Here is a 27,545-nt window from a genome sequence, read left to right on the forward strand (position 1 = left end):
GCTTCCAGGCTGCTCACACAGACCTCAGAGTCAGCTGGTCAGACTGAAAGCCCCACGTGAAGACGGCCCCAATGAGCTACAGCCACACTTTAACTGTAAGAAAAACTTAATCCACAGCAGACGATTTATTAACAATGAAGTCTGAGTCTGCAACAAGCCTCACAAGAAGTTTAGATACTGGCTTACAACACAGCAACCTTTCCATATTACTACATTTTGTACACTAACAAAGCGTTCAGAGAGCTGGAGGGTTTCGTTCTGCTTCTTGAAAAGAGTAAGAAAAATTGGAGGGGAGCAGATTTTTTTGTGTTTAAAAGCGTACCAGATTAAAAACAGAGAAAATATGTTCTCAATGCTTTACAGATGTACAATCAGTCTTCGAGAGCCAGGCTGGGTAATTATACAAAAGGAAGAATCAGATTACTCATTGTTCAGTTTCAGCTGGCAGAGATACAGCTCAGTGTTTGAGCGGGTCCAAATCAAAGACGCGTCACGGCTGCTTGTGCAGAGGAAAACCTGAAGAAGCAGCTCTGGAAAGGATGCGGGATATCCTTCACTCATCACCTTCACAGACTCTTAATCACACTCTTCATGTCACTCTTGAAAAATACCAAGTACAGGCTTTCTTAAGTGTCACTTTTTTAAAGCTAAAACACAGTTTGCAAGAGCTCAATCACAATATCTTATTTCAGCCCTAAAACAAATTTGACCAACCAGATGTTTGGACCAGATGTTCACACATTCCTGTTTGTGCAGCAAAGCACTCAATCACATCCATGAACTAGTGGTTGAAATCAAGGCTTATATTATTTCACAAACAGTAGTAAAAACCTTTGCTCAAGGGCAAAACTCCCATTGATGAATGTCATTTATGACATGGTAACACATAACCTAAGGTGCCATAAAGTTTTGCAATAGTTATCCTTCATAAATGTCATAATGTTCATTTTTTTTGTAGGAACCCTTGAGCTACACAACCATGTTAACAATCAAAAAATCACAAAGTTAAGGATATTTACTTTTTTGGTCTTAGTGCTTTGACTCAGGAAAAAGAGGCAAGAATGCAACTTTTATGATCCAGGTGTAAACTGTGACCTTGAAAATATTAAGCGTGTCAAAAATCACACACACACACGCAAACACAACCAGGGTGTTAACACCTACACACATTCCCTGAATTCCTGGACCTACAGTGACACAGTCACCACGTACAAACATACCAGTCATCTGAAACGACTCAAAGACAGGCCGATGAGTTACGGAGGTAAAATGAGGTACAGTTTCTGCCATAAAATGTTTGAATGACTTTTCTTGTTGTGACTTTAAAAAGATGTTGGGTTTAACCACCTCTGGTTGGGACGTGTTCCCTCTGGCTTGTGTAACTCTGTAGGTGTGATAAAACTCATTTTCTGCTGCTGCTGCTGCTGCTGTTGTTGTTATTGTGGGATATTTTAAATCCACCACAACGCCTCTAATTAACACATTACAAACTCCAATAATAAACCTAAATGACCAAAACCGCTCTGTTTAATGAGACTGAGACAAAGACTCACGTGTTTTCTTTGCATTAAACTGGGCTGTAAAATGTAAATGCATCAGCGAGGTGAGCGCATAAGTTTTCTGTGTATTTTTTACAAGTTTGGTAAAACTACACAGCTCTGTGTCTTGACCATGTTGCCCTCCTAACTGTAACATTTAACAGTCTGCTTCTGCAGGCAGATGAATGTTCGTGCGTGCGGCTGCTGTGCCGTTCATTAGCGCTAATGGGCCCAGTGGATCGGCTCCAGCAGAGAATTAATGGACACAAGTGGGTTTTGATGTTTGACTGTCTGAATTCTCTTTGTACACAAACATGATGGCAAGACAAAGAGGCCTCCTCACTTCAGAGTGGCATGCTGCGTAACAATCTGAAGAATGCTTGGAGAGAAGCCTCTTAAACTGTCACATTTCAGTACGAGTGGCCACAGCGAGATGTACACTACAATACATGGAAGAAAAAATGTACTCGAGTGGAGATGAAGTGAAGAAGAGCGCAGGGCTCACTGAGGTAGGGTTGAACTAAATTTTGATCATGCTTTGGTTTGCTTTAATCAATGTCCTGGCTGGGAGAAAAAGTTAAACGAGGCTGAAGGATTACTTTTAGTTTTTAGACTTGACATGTCTATAACACTCAGACTGAAGATGGGTTTGATTAGGAAGACTTCATCCAAATCTAATGCAAATCTCCAAATTTTTGAAATTTGACTCAAATTTCTGATGTTCCTGATGAGATTTCACCAAGTAGATAATGGGCTGTTTTGGTAAGCCCTGGCATGGATGGTTTATTCAAAGAATAAATAAATAAAAAAAACGCATTAAGGTTGGAGGAGCTGGAAGAGCAACACTTTTTTTATGTCACTAGGAGGCGCTATGGTGCACATAGTCACATGAAACCAGCGGCTTCCCACAGGACAGAATTTTGAGTAAAGTTTGGAAAATTTTGGACGAGTTGCAGTCAAGCTAATCAAAATGAATCAATATGTTTTAACAAAATGTGTACTCCAAATTGAAAAAAAAAGTCAAATAACTTTGATGAAGCAACAAGAGGCAACTTGTGGCTAATAATTTATAATATAATAAAAATTACTTCCACCAAGGAGGTTATGTGTTTGGGAGAGTTTGTTTGTCTGTGAACAACATAACTTAAAAAGTAACAAACGTATCTTAATGAAATTTTCAGGAAATGTTCAAAATGGGATAAGGAAGCAGTGATTCAATTTTGGAGGTGAACCGGATCACTATCTGGATCCAGCATATAAAGGATTCTTTATCATTGTGAGATAGGGCTGTTATATGTATATAACTCCATCATAAATGGTCAGATTGCTTTGCAAAACAATAAAAGACAAGGTCACCATAATTTCTGACAGATGTAAAAGTATGATCCAGATCCTGGCTATATTCTGGATACTAAGATCTGGAATATGAACTAACCTGCAGCTAACACCAAATTGTAGCAGACAGTCTGCTGAAAGGGAGTATAACATTAAAGTAGGACTAAAGTGTTGCGTGACAATCACAATATGCTTGGTGGAGGTCTGTGCACTCTAAGTGCTTTTCTAGTTATTAATTATTGATTCATTGACTGTAAAACAGCTTTGAGATCAGACACATCATCTCAGACAAATCAAATTCTATGCAAAGATGCGTCTTCCAGTCTATTCAGTGGATACTTTACACGCCTAAAGAGAACGTTAACACCCCAGTTATACTCGAGAGATTACCAAAGACTAAAGGGCTGCCCAACATCACCCATATAATATTCCTATTTGCCAATAAAAGCTTAAAAAGTTCATTATCAGTGTCGGCAGATACGAATATTTCTGCCAATAAGTCGAGCTTTGAGCGCCAACAACAAGCTTAAACATGTCAGCTGTATGGCAGTACTTCAAAGTGTTGGAAATGGAGAATAGCTTTTGCAATGCTGGTGAAGAACAGGAGACGTGAGGAGGAGGAGGAGGAGCTGAACACCACTTCTTTACACTAATGGTTAAAACGTGCACACAAAGAACCGTCACCTTGAACAGCACAGTGAGTATCAGAGGAAACATGTCAGTAACCACATTTCTGAAAATCTGTATCTGGAAATGAAGACTTTTATCACTAGTAAGGGTTTGAAAATACGTAAAATTAAAAAATGACAACAATTCAAGGTTTGTGTATCTTCATCAGGAGTCCATTGTTGATATACTGGAGTCTTTACCAAAGAAGTAGACAAAGCAGCTGACAATAACAAATCTGCAAACATCCCTGCAGACATACTTCACATTTCTCAGAGTTTTCTGGATTTCAGTGTTGCCGTGAGTGTCACAGTGTGCACTAATTGCGCGTAAGAGCCACTTCTTATATAATTCCTCGTCTCGTACGTATACACAGCGTATGATTGACAGGCCTGTTCGGCTTCTGAGCATGTTATCTCTGCTGCTGGCATCTCCAGGATGCTGTTCCTGGATGTCTGCTACAATACAGTTTGTGGCGTCTAAAGACAACGAAGGGGCATTAAACAAACCTGTCAGTACGTGCGCGCTTATGTGTGTATGAGTGTGTGTGCGTTTGTATTTCTCTTAAGTAGACGTGTATCTGTGGGTGTATTTGTGCATGTTTGAGTCTGTTCTGCGCCGTACATGTGTGGGAGTGTTGGCAGCAAAACAGTGTGTGTGCTACCATTTATGTGCATTTTTGAGTTAGTGTGTGTGCGTAAATAGGACATGAGTTCTGACAAAATGTGTGATGAAATGTATACGGCCACACAAATATATCACATGTCCCATGTTAGTCCCAATATTCATATATACTATTTACATAATCCAGAGCAGGGAGAGTGTGCAAGCTCTAAACTACCAGTTTATATAATCCAGTATGAAATATGTAATTAGAGAGCCCCAGCATAAATAGCCTCTGACTTCAAGTTTACATTCTGTTCCATCAAAGCCATGACGCCTCCAGCCTGCCCTCACACACATGTGGAGCCACCGTGCAGTTATTCTCAAAGAATCACATCATTAATATTTACAAAACAATACACAGGGAGCATAAGGATAACAAATGTGGGTCTGAGGATGGCCGAGAGCCAACAGATGAGCAAACAACTGCAGATTACGTTTGGGAAATTAGGTAAATAAAACAAAAAATACCCGTCTGTTTCATCAAGATAAGGCAGATCTGTTGCAAGTAAAACAAGACGGCAGAGTTGACTCTGAGCTTGCAGACTGAGGAAGACCTTCATTCCAGCAGGGCCATGCGGCACGCTTTATTTTCAGAGTAAGATGGAATTAAAAAGAGTAATTTCAGCAAGCACTATTTTATGCAGACCACTTGTCTTATTTGTCATGCCTTCTTTCCTCCCACGCACTAACGTCTGCACTCCTGAACAAAAAACCTTATTGAAAAATAATGAAGGTTCAGAGCATTCCAGCCTCAATTTCAGAGCTTTTTAAGGCATTCTGTTACAAAAGAGTAAATGACACATTTTGAGGTACAGACAAAATGGGAGCTATTGGACGGAGACAGTGTGAGATGGGGGAGAGTAGGAGAGGAGAGGAGAGGCTGGAGGGGGAGTGTGAATTTGAAATGCGAAAAAGAAAGACAAAAAGAGAAAGAGGGGGATAATAGAGACGAGAAATCTGAGGAGGAGGAGGAGGAATGTGTTGGCTCGGCTCCCAGCCTCAAGGATGACTCACAGCTATCTTTGTCCACCCCAGTAACGAGAAACGAACCCCGCCTCGTGGAGTGAAAGAGAGAAAAAAGCACCCCTCTGCAGCCCCCTCCCCTCCTGTTTTGCTATGCCGTTGCCATCGCAACCAAGGCCTTGTCGACAGGCCTGCTAGTAAGCCAATTCTACCACGCTGCGGACGCAGTGGAAGAAAAAAGGCTCCCAAGTTTCAGAGTGGTTTTTTAAAATATCTCAGGATGGAGAGGGTGTTGCTTTTTGTGCTCACTAACCTATAATTGCTTCAAGAAACGGCACAAAATAACTGCAGGGCCACAGTTAAAGGATGGACTCCATGAGATGCTGACACTAAGTCTTTAATTGATACGAGGACTAAAACAAAACTGCAAACTGAACACGGCAACACATAGATATATGAATGAAAAAAGAAAGAGCATTTTATACTTTCAGCATCAGTGTGTTTCTGATATGTGTCACTTTGGATTTCAGCAAAGCAGAATCTGTTACAAGGCTGCTTTAAAGCTCTGCCAAATTTAAAACACTTGAGATCGCGCAGTTTCATAGTTTGACCTTTGCCCTGGCAGAGCAGCCTCCCCCGTTTTTCATACTTTAGCAGGAAAAATTGAAGCTCTTTTGCTGAAGGTCAAACATTTTACTACTGACCTCGCTGTACTCAGATTATTTCTGATAAAGACCTAATCCAGGCTGAGCAGGATCCTGGTCATTGGTTAGTTCACCCATGCTGAAAATAAAATAGAGACACATTTTAGATACTATTTGTTGCATATTTGACATAACTGTTGTGAAAAATATGCTGCCAGAACAATAAAAATGAGGTATATTCAACCTAAATAGAGCGCAACTTTGATTGACACGGTTTAATTTGTTGAAACATTTCAAATGTTGTTTTGCACAACTCAGAAACAGGAAAAGTATAAATTCAATATTTAAAAGTAATCTGAAAAGTAAGATTTTCAGTTTTTTTTTAAATTGTCAGTCTTTTTTTTCTTTGCAGTTTAAAGAAAAATTGCTTTAAGCGTTACTCTACACGCCCACACCAGGAGCTGCCCACTCCAGCTGCAACCATGTGCTGTTTACCAACGGGCAGCTCGCCTGCAGCAGGAGGGGGTTCAGCACTCTGCACATGGGCACATCTGCTGAAGCTGTAGGGCGAGAGGGGGGGGGGTCCGTCTCGTTCCCTTCACCCGCGAGGTTTTCCCTGATACTGTGTTTAAACCAGCCGTGCTCTGTGAGGGCTTCCACACGATACATCCCTGCAATCATTTCCTGTAATACTATTCAAAGAATTCCTTTGACATGCACTACAAGAGTCCATTGATCCATATGGTATGTTACTACAGAAACACACACACACACACACACGCACACACCCCGTCTGGCGAGCATGTGTGGGCATGTGTGGGTGGGGTTTCCTGATGACTCACTGCTTGAACACAGAGGAGAGGAAAAAAAAAAAAAGGGGGTTCTCCCGAATTCCCCACAGATCGTCCGAAATGTTCCCTTCTACAATTACAGATGACTTTTCCTCTGCTTTAATGTTCACAAAGCAGCTTTATGTGGAGAGCTCGGGAGGGAAAAGGTGACTAAGAGACAGGTAGTGAACAATCAACAAACGCAGGGAACCCAGAAATAGAAATGGCAACAGGAAAACCTGCTGGAACGGAGCACAAGACAGTTTTTCACAGCTTCTAATGTCCACACTGTAAAATATCTTACATGATGCTGCACTGTGTGTTTGTGGTGATTGGTTTTATAACAGTTACGTTTTGTGCACGAGTCAAAAAGTCACAATAAATAAAAAAACTAGGAAAGCACTCAGAGAGCACAGACCTCCACCAAGCATGTTGTGATTGTCTTGCAACACTTTAGTCCAGGTCTTAGTATCCAGACTATTGCCAGGATCTGGACTGTTCTTTTATATCTGTCAGAAATTATGGTGACCTTGTCTTGTTTTGTTTTGCAAAGCAATCTGACCATTTATCGTAGCGTTGTATGCACATATAGTGAAAACAGCCCTATTTCATAATGACAAAGAATCCTTAAAAAAAGTCCTAGATCCAGATGGTGATCCAGATCACCTCCAAAATTAAGTCACCTTTTCCTTACCTTGTTTTGAACATTTCCTGAAAATTTTATCAAGATCCGTTTGTTAGATTTTGAGTTATGAAACAAACAAACTCTCCAAAAAACATAACCTCCTTGGTGGAGGTAAAAAAAAAAATAAATGAAGCAAATTTATGACCTCACTTCCTCTCACACCTCAAAGTATCTAAAGAATAAAAAGACTCTACTGTCAAAGATTTTATAATACCAGCCAGAAAAAGTTATCTTATTTTGTTGCAACTTTATGACAAGTGCAAAAAATGTAACTGTTATAAAAGCAATCATCATGTTCAGACATGATTTCAAGTCAAATTTGCTGACTCATTTCCACTGAATCAACACGATGTAATTTAACGCTCTGCAGCTCTGCAGAAAACCTATAATAAACAGTTAGACTTCACCAAAACGAGAATAAACAACCATAGGAGTCAGATTTAAGCCCTCAGATTCACAGAGACGTGAAAAACTGTGGAACAAAAGAAACTCAGGCCTGCCAGATCAGGCCAACCCGTTCTTTTCTACGACTGTTGTGTAACTCTCGTAAGAAAGTATGCAGTTAAAGTAAATATAACAGGCTGGCACATGACTGCTTCCTGTGTCTCCTCAGGGATGGAGAACACAACAACATGGATTGTGTGCTGATGTGTGTGTGTGTGTGTGTGATAAATCAGCAGAAAGGGACAACAGCGCAGTCATTGCCAGGGGGACACTCATATGCATCCACATGTGGCAGATGGGAACAGAGTCCCAGTGTGTGGGGTTTTACAGCAGAGCAAATGTCGACCGTGTCTCATCAGACTTCTGATGGGGCGACCACAGAGGGAGGGAAGGGGAGGGGAGGGGACGGAAAAAGACCGGCAGTGTTCTCTCAAGTCAAACTCATGGTTTTGTTAAAGCTGTCCACAAAACAAACTCAGTACGCTGAAAAAAAAATTGATATGCACCCTCTTTGTCCCATTCATAGCAGCAGAAATTTGCATCTGTTCATACAGTTCCTCAAACAGAGCGTCACTCAACACGCGGGGAAAGAGAAAGGTGTCCCGCCTGTTTGAAAAGAGAGTGCGTGTGTTCGCCGACACCACAAGGCAAATGAAACAGGCCTTGTTCCTCCCTGACTGATTAGCTGATGATTCATCCTGCTGTGACTCACACGCTGGTTGCCTGGCTGTCTTTGTGTTGGTTTATACGCTATTTTTTACTGATGCTGGATCTCATGATCTGCTATGATGAAGAGCAGAGCAAGGAATGAGAGTTCACGACTTCAGGCTTTTAAAGACGAACCTGCGGGTTGAAAATGAAAGAGACTGTAGCATGAGCTTGTGGTGACATTAATGTCATAAACTCTATGAAACCTGGCAAACAGCTGTGTGTTCATTTGGAAAGAGAAAGTCAACTCATTATCTTTATACAATCTAGTGCAGGTGATAAAATAATGAGGTGACAGGTTCAGCTGTAAAGTTACAACACCTTTTCTTTAAGCGCTCCACTTGTTGCATGAGAACAAGATTTCCACCGTTAAGCCCTCTGCATGTTTGTGGTGCTGCTCATTAACTGAACTTCCTAAACTGGAATCGCTATCATTCAGACTCGAACAGTGTCTCAAACTGCATCCTTGAGTTTTCCTCTTGTTTGTGTTAACAAGAAATCACCCTGGTGTATCACCACCCGCACCTCTGCTCTATGTTTTACAAACAGATTGTGTCCCAGCCTCCCCTCCAGTGAGGCACACTTCTTCTTCCAGCTGCACTCACTTCCACTGAAAACTCCATGAGTGGAAATGAGTGCAGCTATTGTTAGTTTAAAGCTAAACAAAAGAGTGGAGTTTATGAGACAGCAGTGAGCAGTTTTGGTCAGCATGCTGAAGACTTTGCTAGCCTACGAGGGGAAAAAAGGGATTTGAAGCTTGGAACAAGACCAAGTCGTGGTTGTGGGACGAGCCTGTCGATAGGGTGCTCTCACGCAAAACTGAAATGGCCTAGCATCAAATATAGACTCAGGAAATATAAGGATCTCATGTGACGGATTAAAGTGGGAGGGGAATTTATTCTTAAACACTAGTTCAAAACAAAATGCATCCACGTAGCGTCAGGTGAGCTGTTAAATCCTGCAAATAACGCAGCATTGACTTTCCTGTGATTGTCTAAACTCTGGCACTGTGTGTCCTGTTCTGTGTGAAAAACCACACCCATCAGGCAACAAGTTGGCAAAAAGGGTGCCGACTAGTTTCCAATTACTTTAGAGGCCAGAAGAGAGAGTGTGCAATTTATTTCAAAAAGTAATCTGCATTTAAAACAGGAAACAATCAGACGAAAACTCACAGTCTTTGTGATACTCTATAAATCAACCGCAATAGTGCAACAAAAGACATCAAAGCTGCAGGAAACAAAGAAATAAATCAAGATGTTCGTCTGAACCACATTTCCTCAGTTTGAATAAACAAGAGAAGTTAATGCAGAACATGTGAGACATGGTCGTTTGATTCTCAGAGGAAAGAGTTTCCATACCCGCTCCTCTGTTTGGATTATAAAGCAGAGCTGTTCCAAACATTCACTCAACGTACATTTATTTTAGAGTAAACCAACTTTTGCAGATTTGGAAACTCAACAGCGGTTATATAACTGGCCAGATGGTACTTAGATGGTTAAGGTTACACAGCACCCACCTTCCCCACTTCCCAATGGAAAGCTCCTTGGGCAAAAAGAGCGGGCGAGCATAAGGAAGAAGGGCAGAAAGAGAGTGTCAGACTTGGTGGAGTCCCTCCATCTTAGAGTAATTTACCCTGGCCATGTGCGAGTGAGTCATCGAGGGCTTGGCGGGTTCTGAGAGCTCTATGGAAACTCAGAGCACACACACTCTCACACACACACACACACATACACACAGCATGCCAAAACCTCCACTCAGTAACAGGTTCTGGTCTGCTTAAGTCCAAGACCGGCTCTCTCATTACTTGTACACCAATAAACCCAGCAGAGACGGCTCCATGTAGCAGCAGCAGCACATTTACAGCCCTGCCACATCTGTTTTCCATCGCTACAGATACAGAGAGCGGGAGAAGAGAACAAATGGTGACCACGGCAGTCAGAAACACTCTCACTGGACCTTAAAGCACAGATTATCTTTTTTTAAGGAAGTTCTGTCCCATCCGGAGCCTCTGGGATCAGACGATCACAGTCATAAACAAACTGCGTGCCCTCAAGCTACACAACAACAATAAAAGGGAGCTGTATTAAGAACAGGCAGGTAAAGTCACAGGGAAGGTTGATGGATCCTTGCTTAAGGTCTTCGCACACTGAGTCTGCTATTTTGGATGTTTTTTTGAAACCGTAATCCAAAAAAAAAAAAAAAAACGTCACACACAGACACATTGCACACAGACACACTGAAACCGATGTGCTTATTTTGTACTAATTGTCAAAATTTGCAGTACGAGAAAAGTGAAATCATCAGGCAGTGATCAAGCAATTGAGCCTGCCCAGCAGCTGTCAGTATGTTTGAGGTATGCACGGCGTGCACACACAGGCACAGAGACACCGTCACACACACACACATATAAGTTTTTATTCATCCCCTAAACTCGCCCAAATTGTGTAGAGAAAATTTGTCTGAAAATGGGAAAATGTGAGCCTACAGCATCTCTGAGTAGACAAACTACCCAGAAAAAAAACAAAAAAATGGAACCTGTTTCTGAAAGAAAAAAAGACGTACGAAAGTTTCGGAGCAAGTGTGCAAACATGATTGACATAAAATGGGATCAAATTTATTTTATAATGTGCGTAAGTTTCAGACAAATAGAAAAACTGACTCAGTGTGCGAAGACCTTTACACACATCTTTCCAGTATTTTTTGACTGAATCATTTTGATGGTCGTTTTAAAGCAAAAAGTTCAAACTGCCTCAGCCACCGTTTCACTAACAAGGATCTTCTGCATTTTCTTTTTTGATATATACCACAAGATGCAGTCCATTTTTGCAGTCCAAAGGTTGAAACTGTGTTCCTGCATGAAGACCACTGCATGTAGCAGATCTTTCCCCTACCATCTGTTTTCATCTCCCTGCCAGCTACCTGTGCTGTAGTTGAGTGCAGCATAAGGTACACTCCAGAACAAAATCCTAAAACTGAGGGAAAATTACAAGAATTTTCATTTCGTACGGATGGATCATAAGCTGGTTGGGAGTAGAGCTTCAAAATGTAGGGGCGTCAAACAAACGGCAGCTGGGGATGTGGAGATATTGCAGGGGCATCCTTCATCTGTGCGGTAATGACTCAGTGTTTCACTGAGTATCCACACGCTTTGTGCACTGAAGATGTTTGAGAATTAGAGGTGTGAAAAAATATTGATACTGAAGGATATCACATTATTTAGACCTGTGATAATATTTAAACTCTTAATATCAATATTTTTGTAAAAATAAAAATTCATATTTAAGTTAAGCTGGAGGAACAATGTGTCTTCCGCACCTCCACCGCAGTAGATGGCGGCGAAGAGCTACTCTACTGAATGTTGCCCATAAACTGTACAATAAATAAAATCTTAAAGTTGTTTAAAATATGTTTTTTCTCTGTACTTTTGGGTCAGTTAGTCAAAATCATTTTAAGTTTAATTGTTACAGTGTAGTAGACTGATAAAATAAGAGTATTGGTCATGTTTCACCAACTGACCACGTCTTTAACCCAATAATTTTTTTTTGCAACATTAGTTTAATGTCACAGTAGTTTAAGTGACACACTTGATGCACTTTGTGTTTTAAGTTAAGTATATGTATGAAAAACTGCATCTGACTTTCATTATTTTAACCACAATAAAATATAGAAGCTGTTTTCAATCAAAAAGTTTACTGGGTAGATTAACGCAGTATATCACAATATTGTAATAGAGTAATATTGTTGTATCGTGACCCAAGTATCATGATGTGTATTGTATCGTGAGGTTCTTGCCAATACTCACCCCTATTGAGAAATGACCAATATTTGCCCAACTTGGCAACTGCCAATTACCACAATATGTAGAGATGCACCAATATGAAAATTTTGGCCAATACCAATGTTATTCTTATGGCCGATAACCAACATTTATCGTTATCAATATTGGTAAAAAAAAAAAAAAAAAAAAAAACAATCTCGACACAGATGATGTGTGGCAGTAGTTCAAAGAGAAAGACATCGCGATCGTGAAAAAAGATGGCAGAGATCATGGAGAGGATGGAGCACCTGAGATGAACGCAATCAAAGAAGTACGTTTTGTCCTGGATCGAAAACAGGAAGAGAGAAATAAAAGAAGAGGGTCCACTCTTTTTAGGTAGTTTTGGTGAGTACATAGTCATAGAAAACAATATTACTTGGGTCTTGCTCTGAAAATGGCTGGCCCACTCTTACATATCTGCCGATACCGATATGTTAAAAAAATGACCAACATCGGCCAATACTGATATTGACACCGATATATTTTGCGCATCCCTAACAAGATGTATAGTATAATTGCATTCTTATTACATTAAAACAAAATTCCTTACGAGGCAAGTTTTTTTGTGGAAATGATTAAACTATTCAACTTTGACATCTGATAGTTCTTCCAATTCAATTCAACATGTCACTCTGTTTCGGGAAAGTAAAAACACTTCTGCTGTAAATTTTAGAACACTAGAGGAAAAGTGGTAAGGTGTTAAGAAAGAAAAACAGACCCTTAGATTATTGCTCTTCTCCCTCAGAGATAATTCAGAGAGAAAAAATGTGTATCTTTAAAATGCTAAGTGTGAGAAAGGACTCTCCTGTGCTTCAACGAGTTATTCAATAGCACAGAAAGAGTGATCCAATTTGCATCACTGCTGGATGACACCCAGAATCAGGACCACTTCTCCGCGCTCTTATCTGGCCTGGCATGACTCAATGTGACAGACAATTGTCTGCTGTCACATAATACAAGCTGAGCTCATGCTAGGGGAACACAAGGTTTTCCCCCGAGGCAGCCAGGAGAACAGAGGAGAAGCGATCAAACAGCATGAGAAAAGATGTACAGCAGCTCGGTGAAAAGCGCTGCTGCTGATAGTCGGTGGTTTTGGAGCCTGTTTGCGGCCTCCGGGAGTGGGACTTGTGATGCTAAACTCCAATTTTATTCACAAAATGTTCAGCAGGAGCAATCGCAGAATGTGTTTAATTTTGTCAAATTTTGCTCCACAATAAAGCTCGACAGGGGAGGACAACGAGGCAGTTGCTTCATAGAAACTCAGCGCATCATAGCATTTTAAATGTGTGAAGCTTTTTTCCTTATCATACACACATTTTCTGGTAAGACAGCCAAACTGTCTGTCGTTTGACTGGTCAAAAAGCGTGACAAGTATTGGACTGCTGGGACGAACCCTGCTTTGGGCTCTGTCTTAATTGCTGTTGGCAATTTGCTGATGCAGCCAATAATCAGTGAAGTGGTCAGACTTCCACAGAAAAACCTGTCAAAGACGATGTTCTTAACATTCAAACAATGCTCGAGCAGGAGCATAAAACCTGGCAGGGTTAATTTTTCATCCTAATAATTATGCTGACCTCATAAGAGAGAGCTACAGTCATTAATTTTTGAACAAGTCTGCATAATCAGTCTTTGAGATGTTGGAGGAAATTATGAACCGTATAATACGTTTGATTTATTCTGCTGAAAGTATAGCTTTATCATTTTTTTATTTGAGTGCTTGAATTTTTTTTTTCTAGAAGAAACATGAACATTCTCTGCTCCTTGAAAACACTGCTGTGTGTTTTTGTTTACATTTTCCCAATCTTTAATCTTCCGTTCCTGAAATGCACTAGAAAATTAAGGCTGCAACTTTGAACAAGTAGGCCATTTGGACAAGATCTTTTTTTTTTAAGTTGCCTAGTTGAATTTATGTGAATCAAACAGGTTTCTTTATCTGAGATGCTGAAGGACACAGGGATTTCCATACAGTCAGAGGTGCTTTCCCAAAGGCTTCAGAAAAAACATGTTGCTGTTGCCACAACAGCACTGCAGCAGCAGAAAGCCTCTGTTTTTAAATGCATCAAGAGGAGTTTGCCCGCGTGTTCAGAGGAGGGCTGCAGGCTTGCTCTTGTCCATTTTAGGAAAAGACTTTGAAGACAAATATTTAATCTCAACAAACTGGACTCGAGCGCTTTGAATGAGTTCTCCTGTTGTCCATAACAAGACCCAGTCAAAACACAGCTGTCATGTGATAACTAAACTGTCAATGAATTACACAGCTGAAATTTCCCTGTGGTTAAAGTTACTCACTGAAACTCAGGTTATGAGTAATAAGAGATCCCTTCATGTACGTCACTCTATCATTCTGTCTTTCTTTCACTTCCTTTTTTACTCACAGGGGACAGGCTGGCACAATATTCAAATGTTTGTTTACCTTACCACGCGTTGCTTAGCATGTGGGATCTGTTCTCTTTGTATTTACTCCAAGGTGGGGATAGTAAAAAGCTTTAAGTGGGCAGGTTTGCGTGAGTTGACTTCACAAGTTCATTCATTTGAAGAAAAATGACAAATAAGTGAAGCAACAGATGGGTCAAGTTTAGAATGCACCATGACAACCAAAGCAAATAGTTCAGGAAATATGAATTTTCTTTATGATAAGTCTACTTCCTGCTGTGTTCTCTGATAGTTACATGAATGCCAAAGGCTGGTTTCCTTGTTGAACACAGTAAAAGAGAATTAATACAGAGAAGTAAACGTCCTTGGTGTTGAAATCTTGGCATGTTCTACCTAGCTTTGTCAACCACAGCATTTCTCTAATCCTCTTTTTGACTGAGGAACAAAGTCTGAGAGCTTTGTCTACCTGCTGCCACACCCTGAGCTACGCCCAGCCGACAGGCGGAGCAAAGTCAAGAAAGGCGAATCCCTGCTTTTATACGCGGAGTAGAATTCAAAACAGGGCTTGGCTGTTTACTTTACTACCCGTGCACTTGAGTCTCATCCTTATCAGAAAGACGATAAACCAAACAGGATCAAAGTTTGTGAGTTTATAGCTCAGGTGAGCCAGCTTTCAGTTTTTGACACTTTGTGCAGCCTGTCACTGGCAATAACGCAATAAACTAAAGACACGGCTCCTTTTGATGCCTCAAATGTTTCTAACAGCTTAAGTCAACTTTGCAGGCTTCTTTACTCAAGGACAGAGAAATAGCTACATTTTGAAATCCATCCAATTACTGTTAAAAAAAAGGTAAAAGGTAATCAACTGTTCACACAGCAGTTTCTGTTCCTCGCAAAGCACAGTAAAGTCAGACTTGAGCACTGCTTGTGTAGAATTGAATTTCCTGGGCACAAAGTACACTCTGCTCCTCTGCCTGGGTGGAGCATTAAAGAAGGATTTAGAAAATGAGTCCTGCCAGTGACACTGATGAGCCAGTTTCTCCTACACAGGCTCAAGCTTCGCAGCCAGCGGCACAGCTGGAGGTTAGACTGGGCACGAGACACCAGACAGACGCACTATTTCAGTATTAAAGGAAGGATGACTAAACAAGGCCCTGACAGACCTGTGAACACTGTTCTGTAGCTTCTGTTGTAGCTCAGGGGCTCATATCTACCGTTTTTGACCTCTGTTTTCCTCAACCTGTGTTTTCTGGCTCCAAGCTTTAGGTTTAGACTTGATTTTACAGCACCTCAGTCCACCCACACCTGCTTTTGTCTACAGTTTTGAATTATTTACAAGTCAAATAGTGCTGCAGGGAGAATGGTTGGCATTCTGGCCCAGCAGCTTGAGGTTTTGCCTCTAGGGGGGAGAGCATGTGTTCGTTGTAAGAGTTATGCATATAAAGCTGTGTGTGTGTGTGATGAGACGCAGTGTCATGCCTTTTGGCTAAACAGGTGTGTCCAGGAAACTCAACTGCAGCGAAGGCTCCACCTGCTGCTGTGTGTTCTGTCAAACATGAGGGGCATAACCAAGGACATCAACAATAAAAAAAGTCAACATATGAGACGGAGCTGTCCGATGTTTGTTGCCGCTGTCACCACCTGAAGCTGGGCTCGGCGGCCTGTCAGTGTTTATTAATAAACCTGACTTCCCGTTACAGTGAGCACTCAGTCAGCCTCATTCCAGAGGCAGTGAAAAAACCTCTGAGTCACCACCCCGTCACACAGTCGAGCCAAGACTCCCAGAGCGCTATGGCAACCAAACAGCAAACAGGCTGCAGAAAGGATGGCAGATAAAGCCAGTGTGGTCTGGATTGAGGAATTCATTCCCACCGCACGTGCGTCAAAAGATCTGCTTCCCTTTGAAAACAATGCTGCTGCCGGGGCCGTTAATTTGCTTGCCAAGTGAATAGATTACAAAAAGCACTCTGACGTTGGGGATATTGTGAAGGTGAATAAAAAAAAATACAATAATAATCCCTCAACACTTCTTCAGTCACCGTCTTTTATCTGAGGCTTGGGCAGAGTTAGCTGAACAACACAATGAAGCTGAGCGCTCACACACGTCAAAAGACACTACCTGAAAAGTTTGTACATTTTTCTTTATGTTTTCACACACACCTCTGAGCCACACCTGCTGAGTACACACACTCTGACGTGCTTTACAGTTCATGGTTCATACACACATAGTGAAAGGAACATAATGGGACTAAATGGAGGAAAAGCATTCATGCTATGTGTGTGTTCACACTGTACAAACTGCTGTTTTAACACACAAATGTTTGAACTTAGCTTTTTCTTTCAAAAGACATGACATTTGTACAAAGGATGTACAAACCGAGTGACAAATTTCAAATAATTTACTTTTGATCTAGCAGTTTCATTTCCTCACACCCTATCCTGAGGTGCATTCTGACAAAACACCAACACATTCCTCACACGTGCTGTGCGACATGAGTCTACACCACAGACTTTCACTAGCAACACCAAACCACAGTCTGAGGAGATGTGATACATCTACTATTAACCATCCTCATCTGCTGTTCAATCACTCGAGAAAGTGTTAATGATTTGCTAATCTTACTCTTCTGTTCAATGTTCACTTGATGGTCCAAGTGATTTATTAACATAAGCTTTGATAATGCAACCGAAACAAAGGCTTATCTTAAACCCACGTGGGACAATAAAGTGATCCGTAAGATGCATTAGACACTCCAAGCAACCAGTCTGACGTCTGATTTCAAGTTATTTATTTTTATATTTAAAGGTTGGACAGCTGTGACAGGTAAATAAGTTTCTTTGTATTGCTAACAAAAAAAAAATCAAGCATTGGAGGATAGGACATTCTGGTCTGTGGGGGACCCAATTAATCTATTAGTTTAAGAATAAAAAACAACTCGTGTTTGTCCATCGGGCTAACTTCAGTGTCTGCAGAGTTGTTTCAATCACTGTTATGTCAGACATCCTGTCATCAGTAATTCTTCCACTGTGTGTCCAGGGTGGAGCCTGTTCGGCTGGAGGTGTGTCAGCTCCAACACCCCTCGAGGGCTTAAAGTGACAAAACTGTGCTTCTAACTGACGAGTCACAAACTTAACCGCCAGGAATGTTTTTATAGTGCTAATGTCGGGTATGGCTGCACACCACATTCCTGGTAGAGAATTAGGGTGTTGCAACAACTTCACAACAACTGCAGGTGTGAACTAGCAGCAAATGTTAAATTACACAATGCTGATCTCCATGTTTACTCATCATGGTGGCAGTGTTGCTTTGACTGCTAAGTGATGGTTTGGATTTACATCAACTGTAAAACAAAATATTCCTGCAGGTGTTGATGTACCAAAATAGTAAAATGTAAGCTTAACTTGTCTGTCTTTTGTGATTCCTGATCTTGAGCTCTGCTCTCATGTGTCCAGGTTATCATTTTGTAATGTGCTACAATGCTATTGTCTGATGATGTTAAAGTGACACACTGTAACAGCTCACAAATTCTTCCTTCATGTTAAAATGGTCTCACATGCTTCAGGGCTGGGAATTCCCTCCATAAAGAAACCACAAAACCGCACAATAGAGATGAAATGTCACCCGTGCTGCAAATCAGTGAAAGATGTACGGATGGCTCCTTGGGGTCTGGCTGACTTTAACAAAGTAAAATTGGAGCCTTCAACATGCATCTTCTCACTTTAACTGTTTTCTTTTATGGCTAAAATAAAAGGTAGTATGATAAAAAAAGAAGCACAGGGCTCAGTTTACAAAGTCATTATCACTGAGCCACTCCCTTTCAAACTCCACCCCACATGCTCCTCCTACCTGGCTTTGAGCTCCATGTGCTCCTCCCTGATCTTGCCCAGCTCCAGCTGCAGGCGTGCCCGCTCCTTGGCCACCTGATCCAGGGTCTTACGGGCGTCAGCTAGCTCTGCTTCGTAGGCCTCCTTGATGCCCGACAGATCGCGGGTGACAGTTGACTCGGACTCCTGGATACGCAGTCGCAGTCCGGCATTCTCGGTCTCTAGCGAGCGCACCTTGTCGATGTAGACGGCCAGACGGTCGTTGAGGTTGCACAGCTCCTCCTTCTCCTGCAGCCTGGTGATGCGGGCCGGGGAGACGCCAGCGGTAGAGCGGCTGCTGCGTTGCTGTGGGGTTCCCATGGTAATATTGGCTCAGCAAGAAGTGTAGTGGTGGTGAGTCACAGTCTGAGGGGGAAAGAGGGGAGGGGAAAAGAATAAATTAAACCTATAGCATCTGAGCTGCTTGCCTTGGCTGAATCATACGTTAAACTTTAATGCAGTTTACTCTAAAGAAATGTTCCAGTCTTGCATAATCCTGTTTCTCATCTGGGCAGCCCGCCTCCAGTGCTGGATCTGATCAGCGTGATCTTGGAAAATATATTTCAAAACCTGTTTTTTCCAAAAGCGCATCAATAAAACTTTTATAACCACCCAGTGCTGCATCAGTTTCAAGTCCTCAGAACAGTTTCTTTTGTTTCTTTTTACTCCAGCTCCAGATTTTTTGGAAAGAAAACCTTTTCTCTGTCAGAAGGTGTTAGAGTTTCCTGCTTTTAGGTCTCCCCTCAAAGTTATCGCTGTAACACGCTGTCATAACATTCACCTCATCGTTCTGTCCTCCAGCTCTGTTCAGCTATTGTGGGAGCAGTTTATCCACTTTATGCAGCTCAGTGTTGAGCAAACATATTTGCCACAAACACAAACTCCCACCTTCTGCTCACACACAAGGCAATTAAGCACTTTTTTTCGCCAAGGACGCCAAAATAAAAACACTTCCCACCCTCTTTTCTCTCCGGAGAGTTTTTGGTTAAAACGGAGACAAACAAACTACTGTGTTTCTTAAAAGTGCTTCTTCTTGTTTCATCTTTTCTAAATGTTTTGCAATAGTCATCCTGCCCACAACTGCCTGAACCAGCACTAATCACACAGTAACATTAAAGTGTTGACTCATAATGTAAGTATCTGCTGCAGGGTGTCCCAATATGGACTCACATCGACTGTGTTCCTGTTGGCGCTGGATGGGACATGCACGCAAAGACGCTTTGTAAAAGTTTTCTATGTTTAAGCTTTTTTCTGTTTGTTTTACAATGAAAAATTAAGGTGATGATAGAAAAAAGAAAGAACAATTAAGTCTTTGAAATCTTATTGGTTTGTGCTTCCAATAAGGAAAATGAAACATAACATAAATCCTGAATAAAAAAAACATGTAACAGGTCTTTTCCTCAGTATCAGAAAGACATAAGCCACAGCTGTAGATAAAAATATGGATGAATTAATAACTTTTATAATCATAATTTACTGCAGCTGTGTCTAAGCAGGTGTGACTTGAGAAGCGCTCATCTTTCCCTGAATGGCGGGAAGGCCTCCTCCAGTTAGGATCAGCGGTGGGCGGATGTACCAAACTTTGCCATTTATCCATCCATCCCCTCACCGCCCATTACTGAAAGCGCACGCAGGGACCTGCACGCCCATGTGGGTGGGATGGCGCGCACACACATGATGCGTGCACACGCCCACAGGAGCACAACCCATACACTCACGAGTACTCTCCTGGCTAACTTTGAATAAATGAAGCATCCAATTGAGCGCCTAAAAAGTGGTGAACATGAACAGGTGCCGTCTGCTTTTCCGCTCTTCAGCGATACAACAATGAGCTCCAACTTCAAAAAGTTATAAAGTTATTCCAAACCACTCCCAGGCAAAATGAAACTGAAAACAACTCAAAGCTGGCTGAACAGGTTAAACAAGCTCCAACAGTGTCACTGTCTGGCAGAGTCAGCACCATAAAAAGTCTCAGAGGAGACAGAAAAACTCTCTGAACCTTACCTCAGCTCTATGAGAACCTCTCGACTGCAGCCTGCTGAAGGGACTAAAATCTGAGTGTGCAGGACCTTTCTAGAAGTTGATCTGCTGCTGTGAGGGTGTGTGTGATCTGTGAGTGTGTGTGCCGTACCCCAGAGGAGCGTAGAGAAGAGGATCCGTTGAATAATGCAGCCTTGCTCTCTGCTAGTGGGTGTGTGCGCCTTTGGCTCGTGCCCTGAACTGCTCTCCTTGCTGTCGCTCACTGCACATGTACCTACTGCTGAAGAGGCAGAGAGGGGGCGGGAGCAGCAGAGAAGGACGGGTGGGGCGGCTGGGAGGAGTCACGGTAGCCTGACTCAGTGTGTGTGTGTGAGTGTGTGTGTGGACTCTGTGTGGACACACACATAGCAGCTGCTGAGCTTTATCTCTCCCTGCACTGGCCCTATCTCTTCCTTTCTCATTTCACTCAGACAGAGCCCGAGCAGACAGACTGACCTCAGCGGCTGGTGCAAGCGCTCTGTCAATAAAACGCAGTGACACTGATGAAACTCCACAGCTCCCAGGCGGGTGAAAGTGTGCGAATGTGCGGATCTCACCCTGCTCCTCCCCGCTGCTATGAAGGATACATTCCTAGTTTGCTTTTCTGGAAAAAAACAACAGTGACAGCCAACTCCAAAGCAAAAACCTAGAGGCTAAATCTTCACTCTTTTTTTTTTTATGGAGCAAAGCGAAAGTCTTCCTTGACACTGGCACACACACCAACAGGCAGTAATAAAATAGGTCCAAAGAGCAGAGAAATCATTTATCACCTGAGCGCAGGGTTCAGGTGCCATCCATGGCAGGAAAATAATCTGTCAGGTATGGTGGCTCGTCCTCTGAATACAAGAGGGAAAAAGTCCACATATCTCCTGCATTATTTCCCCAGAGAAAGGTAGAGTCATCCCCACGAGTCATCTCGACAGTCTAAAGGTCTGACAATCAAAGGCAACTTGATTCTGGTCTTATATTTGTCTCCTCTGGGTGGAGTTAATGGCATCACAGGTCCAATCAAGTTCTGGTGCATAAGGAAAAAAGCTGTGTTCGGTGTGTGTATGCAAGTCCTCACCATGGAAATGGTGGTTAGTCCAGTGTGTGTGTGAGTGAGTGTGTGTGTGTGTCTGTATGGTAAAACAAGGGGCAAGACACAGTGTCTGTTTTTGGGCATGGGGCAGGCTCAGGGAGTATCCTGGCTTCACTGTGGCCTTCAGTGGAAAGGAGCCGTCAGTGTCTGAAGCTGCCTCTCTGAGTCACACATCCCCTTTACAAACAACTGTGTAAAGCCTCCACCCCCTCTCAAGCTCTCCGTTCTCCTCTCTCGTTTTACTTTTCCATCACAAGACTTTCAGCTCCTGTGTTTCCATGAACGTCACACAGAAAATGCCTGGCCGGCTGCTTAAACAACCGTCTTCAACAAACTTTTTTTCTGCACCAACAAATGTCTTTGCTTTAACTGTCTGTGTGCTCAAACAATAATTTAAATCTGCAGATTGGATCCTGAAAGCATAGATGGCTGACTTGTTCCCCAGGTAACAAAACAAACAGGCGGGGAGCAGAGTGACACTAAAATCATGGCTTTGAAACTGCTTACCAACTGACAAAAAATGTGCCATAACTCAAGCCTTCAATCTCTGACCATGAGCTTTAAATTTAACTTTGAACTTGTGGTTAAGATTCTCATTTACATTCCTGTTTCCCCAAATAAAATTAGCTTTCTATAACTCTAGGGATGGGTACCTTCCACATTTGAAACGATACGGTACCGAAGCCCGGTATCTGGCAATTGGTATCAGTACTCAACGGTACCAATTTCCCTTACTTTTTGTGTTTATGAGGTAAAAAAATATAAATCTATTCAATAATGAAATTTTTTTTTTTTCAATTTAACATATTTATTATTCAGTATAGTAAGTAGTAACTTTTACTCATTCTTCCTTGAAAAACCCGCAAAAGTCAATATGTCAGTTTTTTGTGGCAAAAATATTACAAGTCTACAAGGCTTAAAGTTAAATCAATCACTCAATATTCTACTGTGAATTTAATAGTGAAATGAAGATGTTATTCGTATCAATTTGTGTATCAGTTCATCTCATTTCATCATAACATGTAAGCCTGTCTTACAGGAAAGAATTGTTTATACGTTGACAGTTCCTTTGACATGTTTGTCATACTTTGGAACAATTTATTGCTTGGGTTAAGTGAATAATGCAGAAGATCCCCCCCCCCCAAAAAAAAAATCATATAATAAACCACACTCACAATGTTAGTCAAAAAAAAAATTGCACTTAGATTATCTTTCAAAATCGTTCAGCCCTACTAAATATGGTACCTTTTGATTTTTCATGAATCAATACCTGGAAATTTTGATGGAATTCAGTTGGTACCTATCAAAGTACCTAATTTGGTACCAATGCCCGGTACCTGGCAATCAGTACCAGCACTCAACGGTACCAATTTTTGGTACTTTTTTGTGTTTATGTGGTAAAAAATATCAGTTTGTTTAATAATAAAACTTTTTTAAAAATTTAACATATTCCTCAATATATAACCTTGCAATGCTGTGTTCTTATTCAGCATGGAAAATTGCATAATCTTCCACTCCCTCACAGTCACAAGGATGCATTTAGGTATCTAAACATGGTACCTTTGATTTTTGCGTGAATCAGTACCTGCTACTTTTGACAGAATTCTGTCGGTACCTATAAAAGTACCTAATTTGGTACCCATCCCTATTTGGTTCCCTTTATAACTATAACTTCCCTGCAAGGAATGATCCAAGACAGTATCAGAGGATCACAACAGGACCTTTTCAAGTTGTTTTTTTAAAATCAACAGTCCAAACCCCCTAATATATCCCATCCCATCCATCCTAAGAGAGGAAATTTAGAAGATGAAAATATCACCAAGCAAGACTTTCTGAAGCCTTTTTTCATATAGCTAATAAAAGTGTGTGATTGAATAAAGAAGTGCAGAAGCAAATTGATCTCCCGTGGAACAGTTCATCAGTCAATCTACTGGTTTTTCTCGTTAGCAGCTCACATATTTCACACATTTTTGAATCTCTGCCGTTATCAGCCAGGATCTTCGTTGGTCAAACTTCTTGGTAAGATTTTATCTGCATCATGCTTTTACTGATGCATCTGACGAATCAATAAAGAAAGACAAAGCTTTTTTGTGACTGCAGCAAACTGCTTAGAGCAGCCTGTCAGGCGTAAAGGAGGGATCTGAATCCTCGGCATGAGACTGTGATGCAACTCACCAGACAGGGCAGGGAGTGAACAATGTGTTAGCAGTCAGCTTTCTGCTTGTCCCTGTTTCACTCCTCTTCTCTCCTCTCTTCTCTCTGCCCTCACGACATTCCAAGCGGGCAGTAACAAACAGGGCGTGTCTGCTGTTCAGTCTCAAGGTTTTATTTCTTCATCACGAGCTTCTGAAAAAGAAAGAAATGACAAAGAAGAATCTCATGAAGAAACAGCTATACTGTTGGAGAGGAAACTTTTAGAGTCGAGGAGGCTGGTGTAAATTGAGCGTCCATTCAAGTTTGAAAAGAAACGGCAACACAAACACACAAAAGCTTCTCTTTTCCTCCTTTTATAGCTGATCACTGCGCTTCCGTGCATTTCATGTCTTTGTAAGAGCTTTTGTAGTGGGAATGAAGAAGTGCGAGTTGTCAAACTGTGGATAGAAGAATAAATCTTTCATGTGACACACTAACACACTCATTGTTGTGCTTGAGCCAACAGCGCAGGTTGTATAGCAGAGTATTACACATCTAATAGGGTAGCAACAGTCTATTATTTACTTATAGCAGACTGTCTCCATCACCAACAAGTTTATGATGATCTGCTATTGAGAAATAACAAACTGTTGCTACGGAGAACTGAACATTCAGGATTCCATTGACTGATTCTATAATAAGTTTTTCTATATTTTAACTAATGAAGTGAACAGAGTCATAAAGATCATCATGATCATCATAAACAGGAAGCAACTACAAAAGAGTTATCAAATCCTGTGATTGTATCTCTGTCCTCCAAGCAAGTCTGATAAGCTCTGTAAATGACTGAAAAGAAACCTTCATTTTTCATCCCTAACTTTATTTTGCAAAAACAATATTGATAAAAGTCTCTTTCTTCCAAACAGACTTTAAAGGCAAACAAAAGTCCCTCTGTGCGACTATGTTTTGCTTATTATGCAAATTCTGATCATCACAGCCACGGCAGCCTGTGGTCGTATGTAAATTAAATGTGCAGGAAATGTAGAATAAATGTTGACGGGTCACACAGTGTGTTACCTGCAATGTGTTGGGTGGGTTTAAACAGAAAAAAACACAACAGAGGGAGGATCAAAGGCTTGTCTAATTACTTTAATCAGTTAAATGAGGAAGCTAACGTCCCAGGAGGAAACCAAAGAAACTGTTTGAGAAGCTTTTCACACACAGATCAGTAGTTGTTAACTATTCTCGTTTTTTTAAAGAGATGTTGTCTTATAGCAGTGAACGTCAACCCTGGAGCTGTATCTGCTTTATGACTCTCATTTATTTAGTTTTGTTATGAACAATGTACAAAGTGCTGCTGCAGTTAGAGGCCAAAGATGAGCAAGTTATCACAGAGATGACCCACAACTCTTGAGGAACTGGATTTGAGGATACTTTTTCTTTCTAAAGCACACACTTCACTGTAAATCAAAATGTACAGTGCACATTTTCGAATCTACACAACAGCTTACTTACTTTTCAAACAAATCAAACATTTAAAGGACGATTAAGTTTACTTCACAGACACTTCAATTTGTTTATTTTTCAAATTAAGGTCGCTCTGTTTTTCAATACTCTCTTGCCTCACTGCAACACTTTGATCGCTTTTATTCAGTTTCCAGAAGCATGAACTGACAAAAGTTACAACACACATGTTTAAAAAGTTTGATTGATGGGTTCCAGCCAGCTGCAATATTAATTTAGCTGTAACTGACTAAATAAAAAATAATTAAATAAATTTAATAATGTATCACTGATAGGATAATCTATTTACTTTAAGAACTTTTATTTTCAGTGCTGTTTTTTGTTATAATAGTGATACAAGAATACATCCTCTACACTTGTATATTAATACAACTTCATTGTGCAACATCAAAATGTGACTAATGAAAGAGATATGAGGGGATAAAAACACAAAGTCTCCTTTTCATCTAACAACCAGCTCTTCAGTTCTTCTGATGTGTATTTTGTGTGTTCTGCATAATCAAATCAAGGGTCTGTTTCCTCAGCTACAGTCTTAATAGCACTTATTTCACTCTTTTTTCTCATCCTGGTGATGTGTTGCTGAGCTTCAGTAGAGGCTGCCAAACAAACAGGGAATATGTTCACCAAAATATCACAAATCAAACTGAAATTTTCTTTAGTGGATGTTTTTCGCATCCTAACAGTGACTAGGTAACTTCACACTTACCATTTATTGAGGGAACTCACTCAAGACACAGTAAACACAAGCTACACTGGTAAAGGCTACAGTCACTAAAAATAACATTTAAGCAATAACTCATGTAATCATTTCTGATGAAAGGCAGACTTTAATTAACATGGGGCCAAATGAAGATTCCTCTAGTTTTTTCCTTTATTATGACAAAGATAAAATTAAAAGTATTAGCATTTAAATACAAAGATAATGTTAAAAGTTTGATTCCTCATTATGCAAAACAGCTCTTTTTTAGAACTAATGAACAAAACATTAAACTTTACTGTCAGAATAACATAAATATAGGCTATTATTGCATTTATGACTACTAATCACTTTTTCTTCTTACACCTCAAATATTTCTATTCAGGTGGGAAACAAAATCTAAAATTGGAATGCATTTGCTGGTTTATATTTTTTATATTTATAAAAAAAAAATCATACGATAAGCTTTGAGTTGTATACTGAAAGTGAAAGCATAATGCAGACGACAACACAAACACTCAAGCAAAGTACATTTACCTTAAAATGAACTCCAAGGACCTCAGCTGCACTCTCCATAGCGTGCTGCAGCTTTCAAACTCCACCTCTCTGGCGCCCCCTGTCGTCCCTGCTGCACACACAGACGGCATGACATTCGTAGATTAAAACACGCAATTCCAGCTCCTAGTCCTCTCAAATGATCCCATCTTAATTTTCCAACTGCTTTCTGTTTCTAAAATCACCGTTTTTGTGTTTAAAACATCTGTCACAACAACACAGGCAATACAGATGCGGTTCTAGAGTCACGGTCCTGAAACTGCAGCTTCTGGCTCTGCAGGCGCACAGTATTGGCATTCATGGCACAGACAAGCTGCTAAGCGCCCTCCACTGGCTGCCTCACTGCATGAACACTGGTGAGACGACAACTATCAGCATGGGTCACAGAGTTCATGAATCGGTTCAGCGTTCTTTCTGCACGTCCCACTTTGCTACAGATCATCCAGAAACACGAAACACGCAGACTTAAAACACATTTTATGCTGCGGAGCTTCACTCATCAGTCTTACCTTCTGCTTTTGCTTTTGCAAAGGAATGAAGCTTTTCTGCACTCGGTTATAACGTGTCCCCCCTCCTTAAACGGCCGCTATTGACCTTTCCAAATGTAGTCAGTCCTGTTAAACATGATATTATCCTCTGGGTCAGTTTTTCCTGGCAAGGAAAAGAAAGTCGGTGAGGGGAACTCATCCGAGCCAGCAACCAGCACCCACCTGCAAATCAACACACTTGATTAGGCTGCCAATCTCTGCTAATTACAATGCAGCCCACTGGCGCCACCTGGCGGACAGGCCTGTCACAGCTCGTTAGGGGTTATTTTTAGCTAGTGTGGGTCTCCAAAGAATAGAATAGAATAGGATAGAATAGAATAGAATAGAATAGAATAGAATAGAATAGAATAGAATAGAATAGAATGGATTTTGTTTTGACAGCAGCAAGAAAATAAACAAAATAGATTCATAGAAAATAGAGATAAAATTTTAAGTTTAAAAAGGTATTCGATGTA

The 27,545-nt window shown here is 41.0% G+C and overlaps 1 protein-coding gene across 5 annotated transcripts in view; it reads right to left on the reverse strand.

Annotated features, from left to right (window-relative positions):
* The window catches only part of LOC141800265 (prelamin-A/C-like), a 38,594-nt gene extending 11,317 nt beyond the window's left edge, over window positions 1–27,277 (reverse strand). The window contains exons 1-4 of one of the 5 annotated variants that reach the window (XM_074682688.1): window positions 27,052–27,277; window positions 26,525–26,612; window positions 23,809–23,979; window positions 18,517–18,899 (exon numbers count right to left, since the gene is read on the reverse strand). In XM_074682688.1, the coding sequence (XP_074538789.1) occupies window positions 18,517–18,854 (338 nt within the window). In that variant the 5' untranslated portion in view covers window positions 18,855–18,899; window positions 23,809–23,979; window positions 26,525–26,612; window positions 27,052–27,277. Of the gene's footprint in view, window positions 1–18,516; window positions 18,900–20,537; window positions 20,774–23,808; window positions 23,980–26,524; window positions 26,616–27,051 lie in introns of those variants that run through there. The other 4 variants (XM_074682687.1, XM_074682686.1, XM_074682690.1 and 1 more) reach the window with 4 other exon arrangements.
* Window positions 27,278–27,545: the final 268 nt, after the last annotated feature.

The sequence above is a fragment of the Halichoeres trimaculatus genome, unplaced genomic scaffold (genome assembly GCF_033239565.1).
Source record: "Halichoeres trimaculatus isolate MK-OKI-2021-1 unplaced genomic scaffold, fHalTri1.1 fHalTri1_scaffold_12, whole genome shotgun sequence".
Taxonomy (NCBI): domain Eukaryota; kingdom Metazoa; phylum Chordata; class Actinopteri; order Labriformes; family Labridae; genus Halichoeres; species Halichoeres trimaculatus.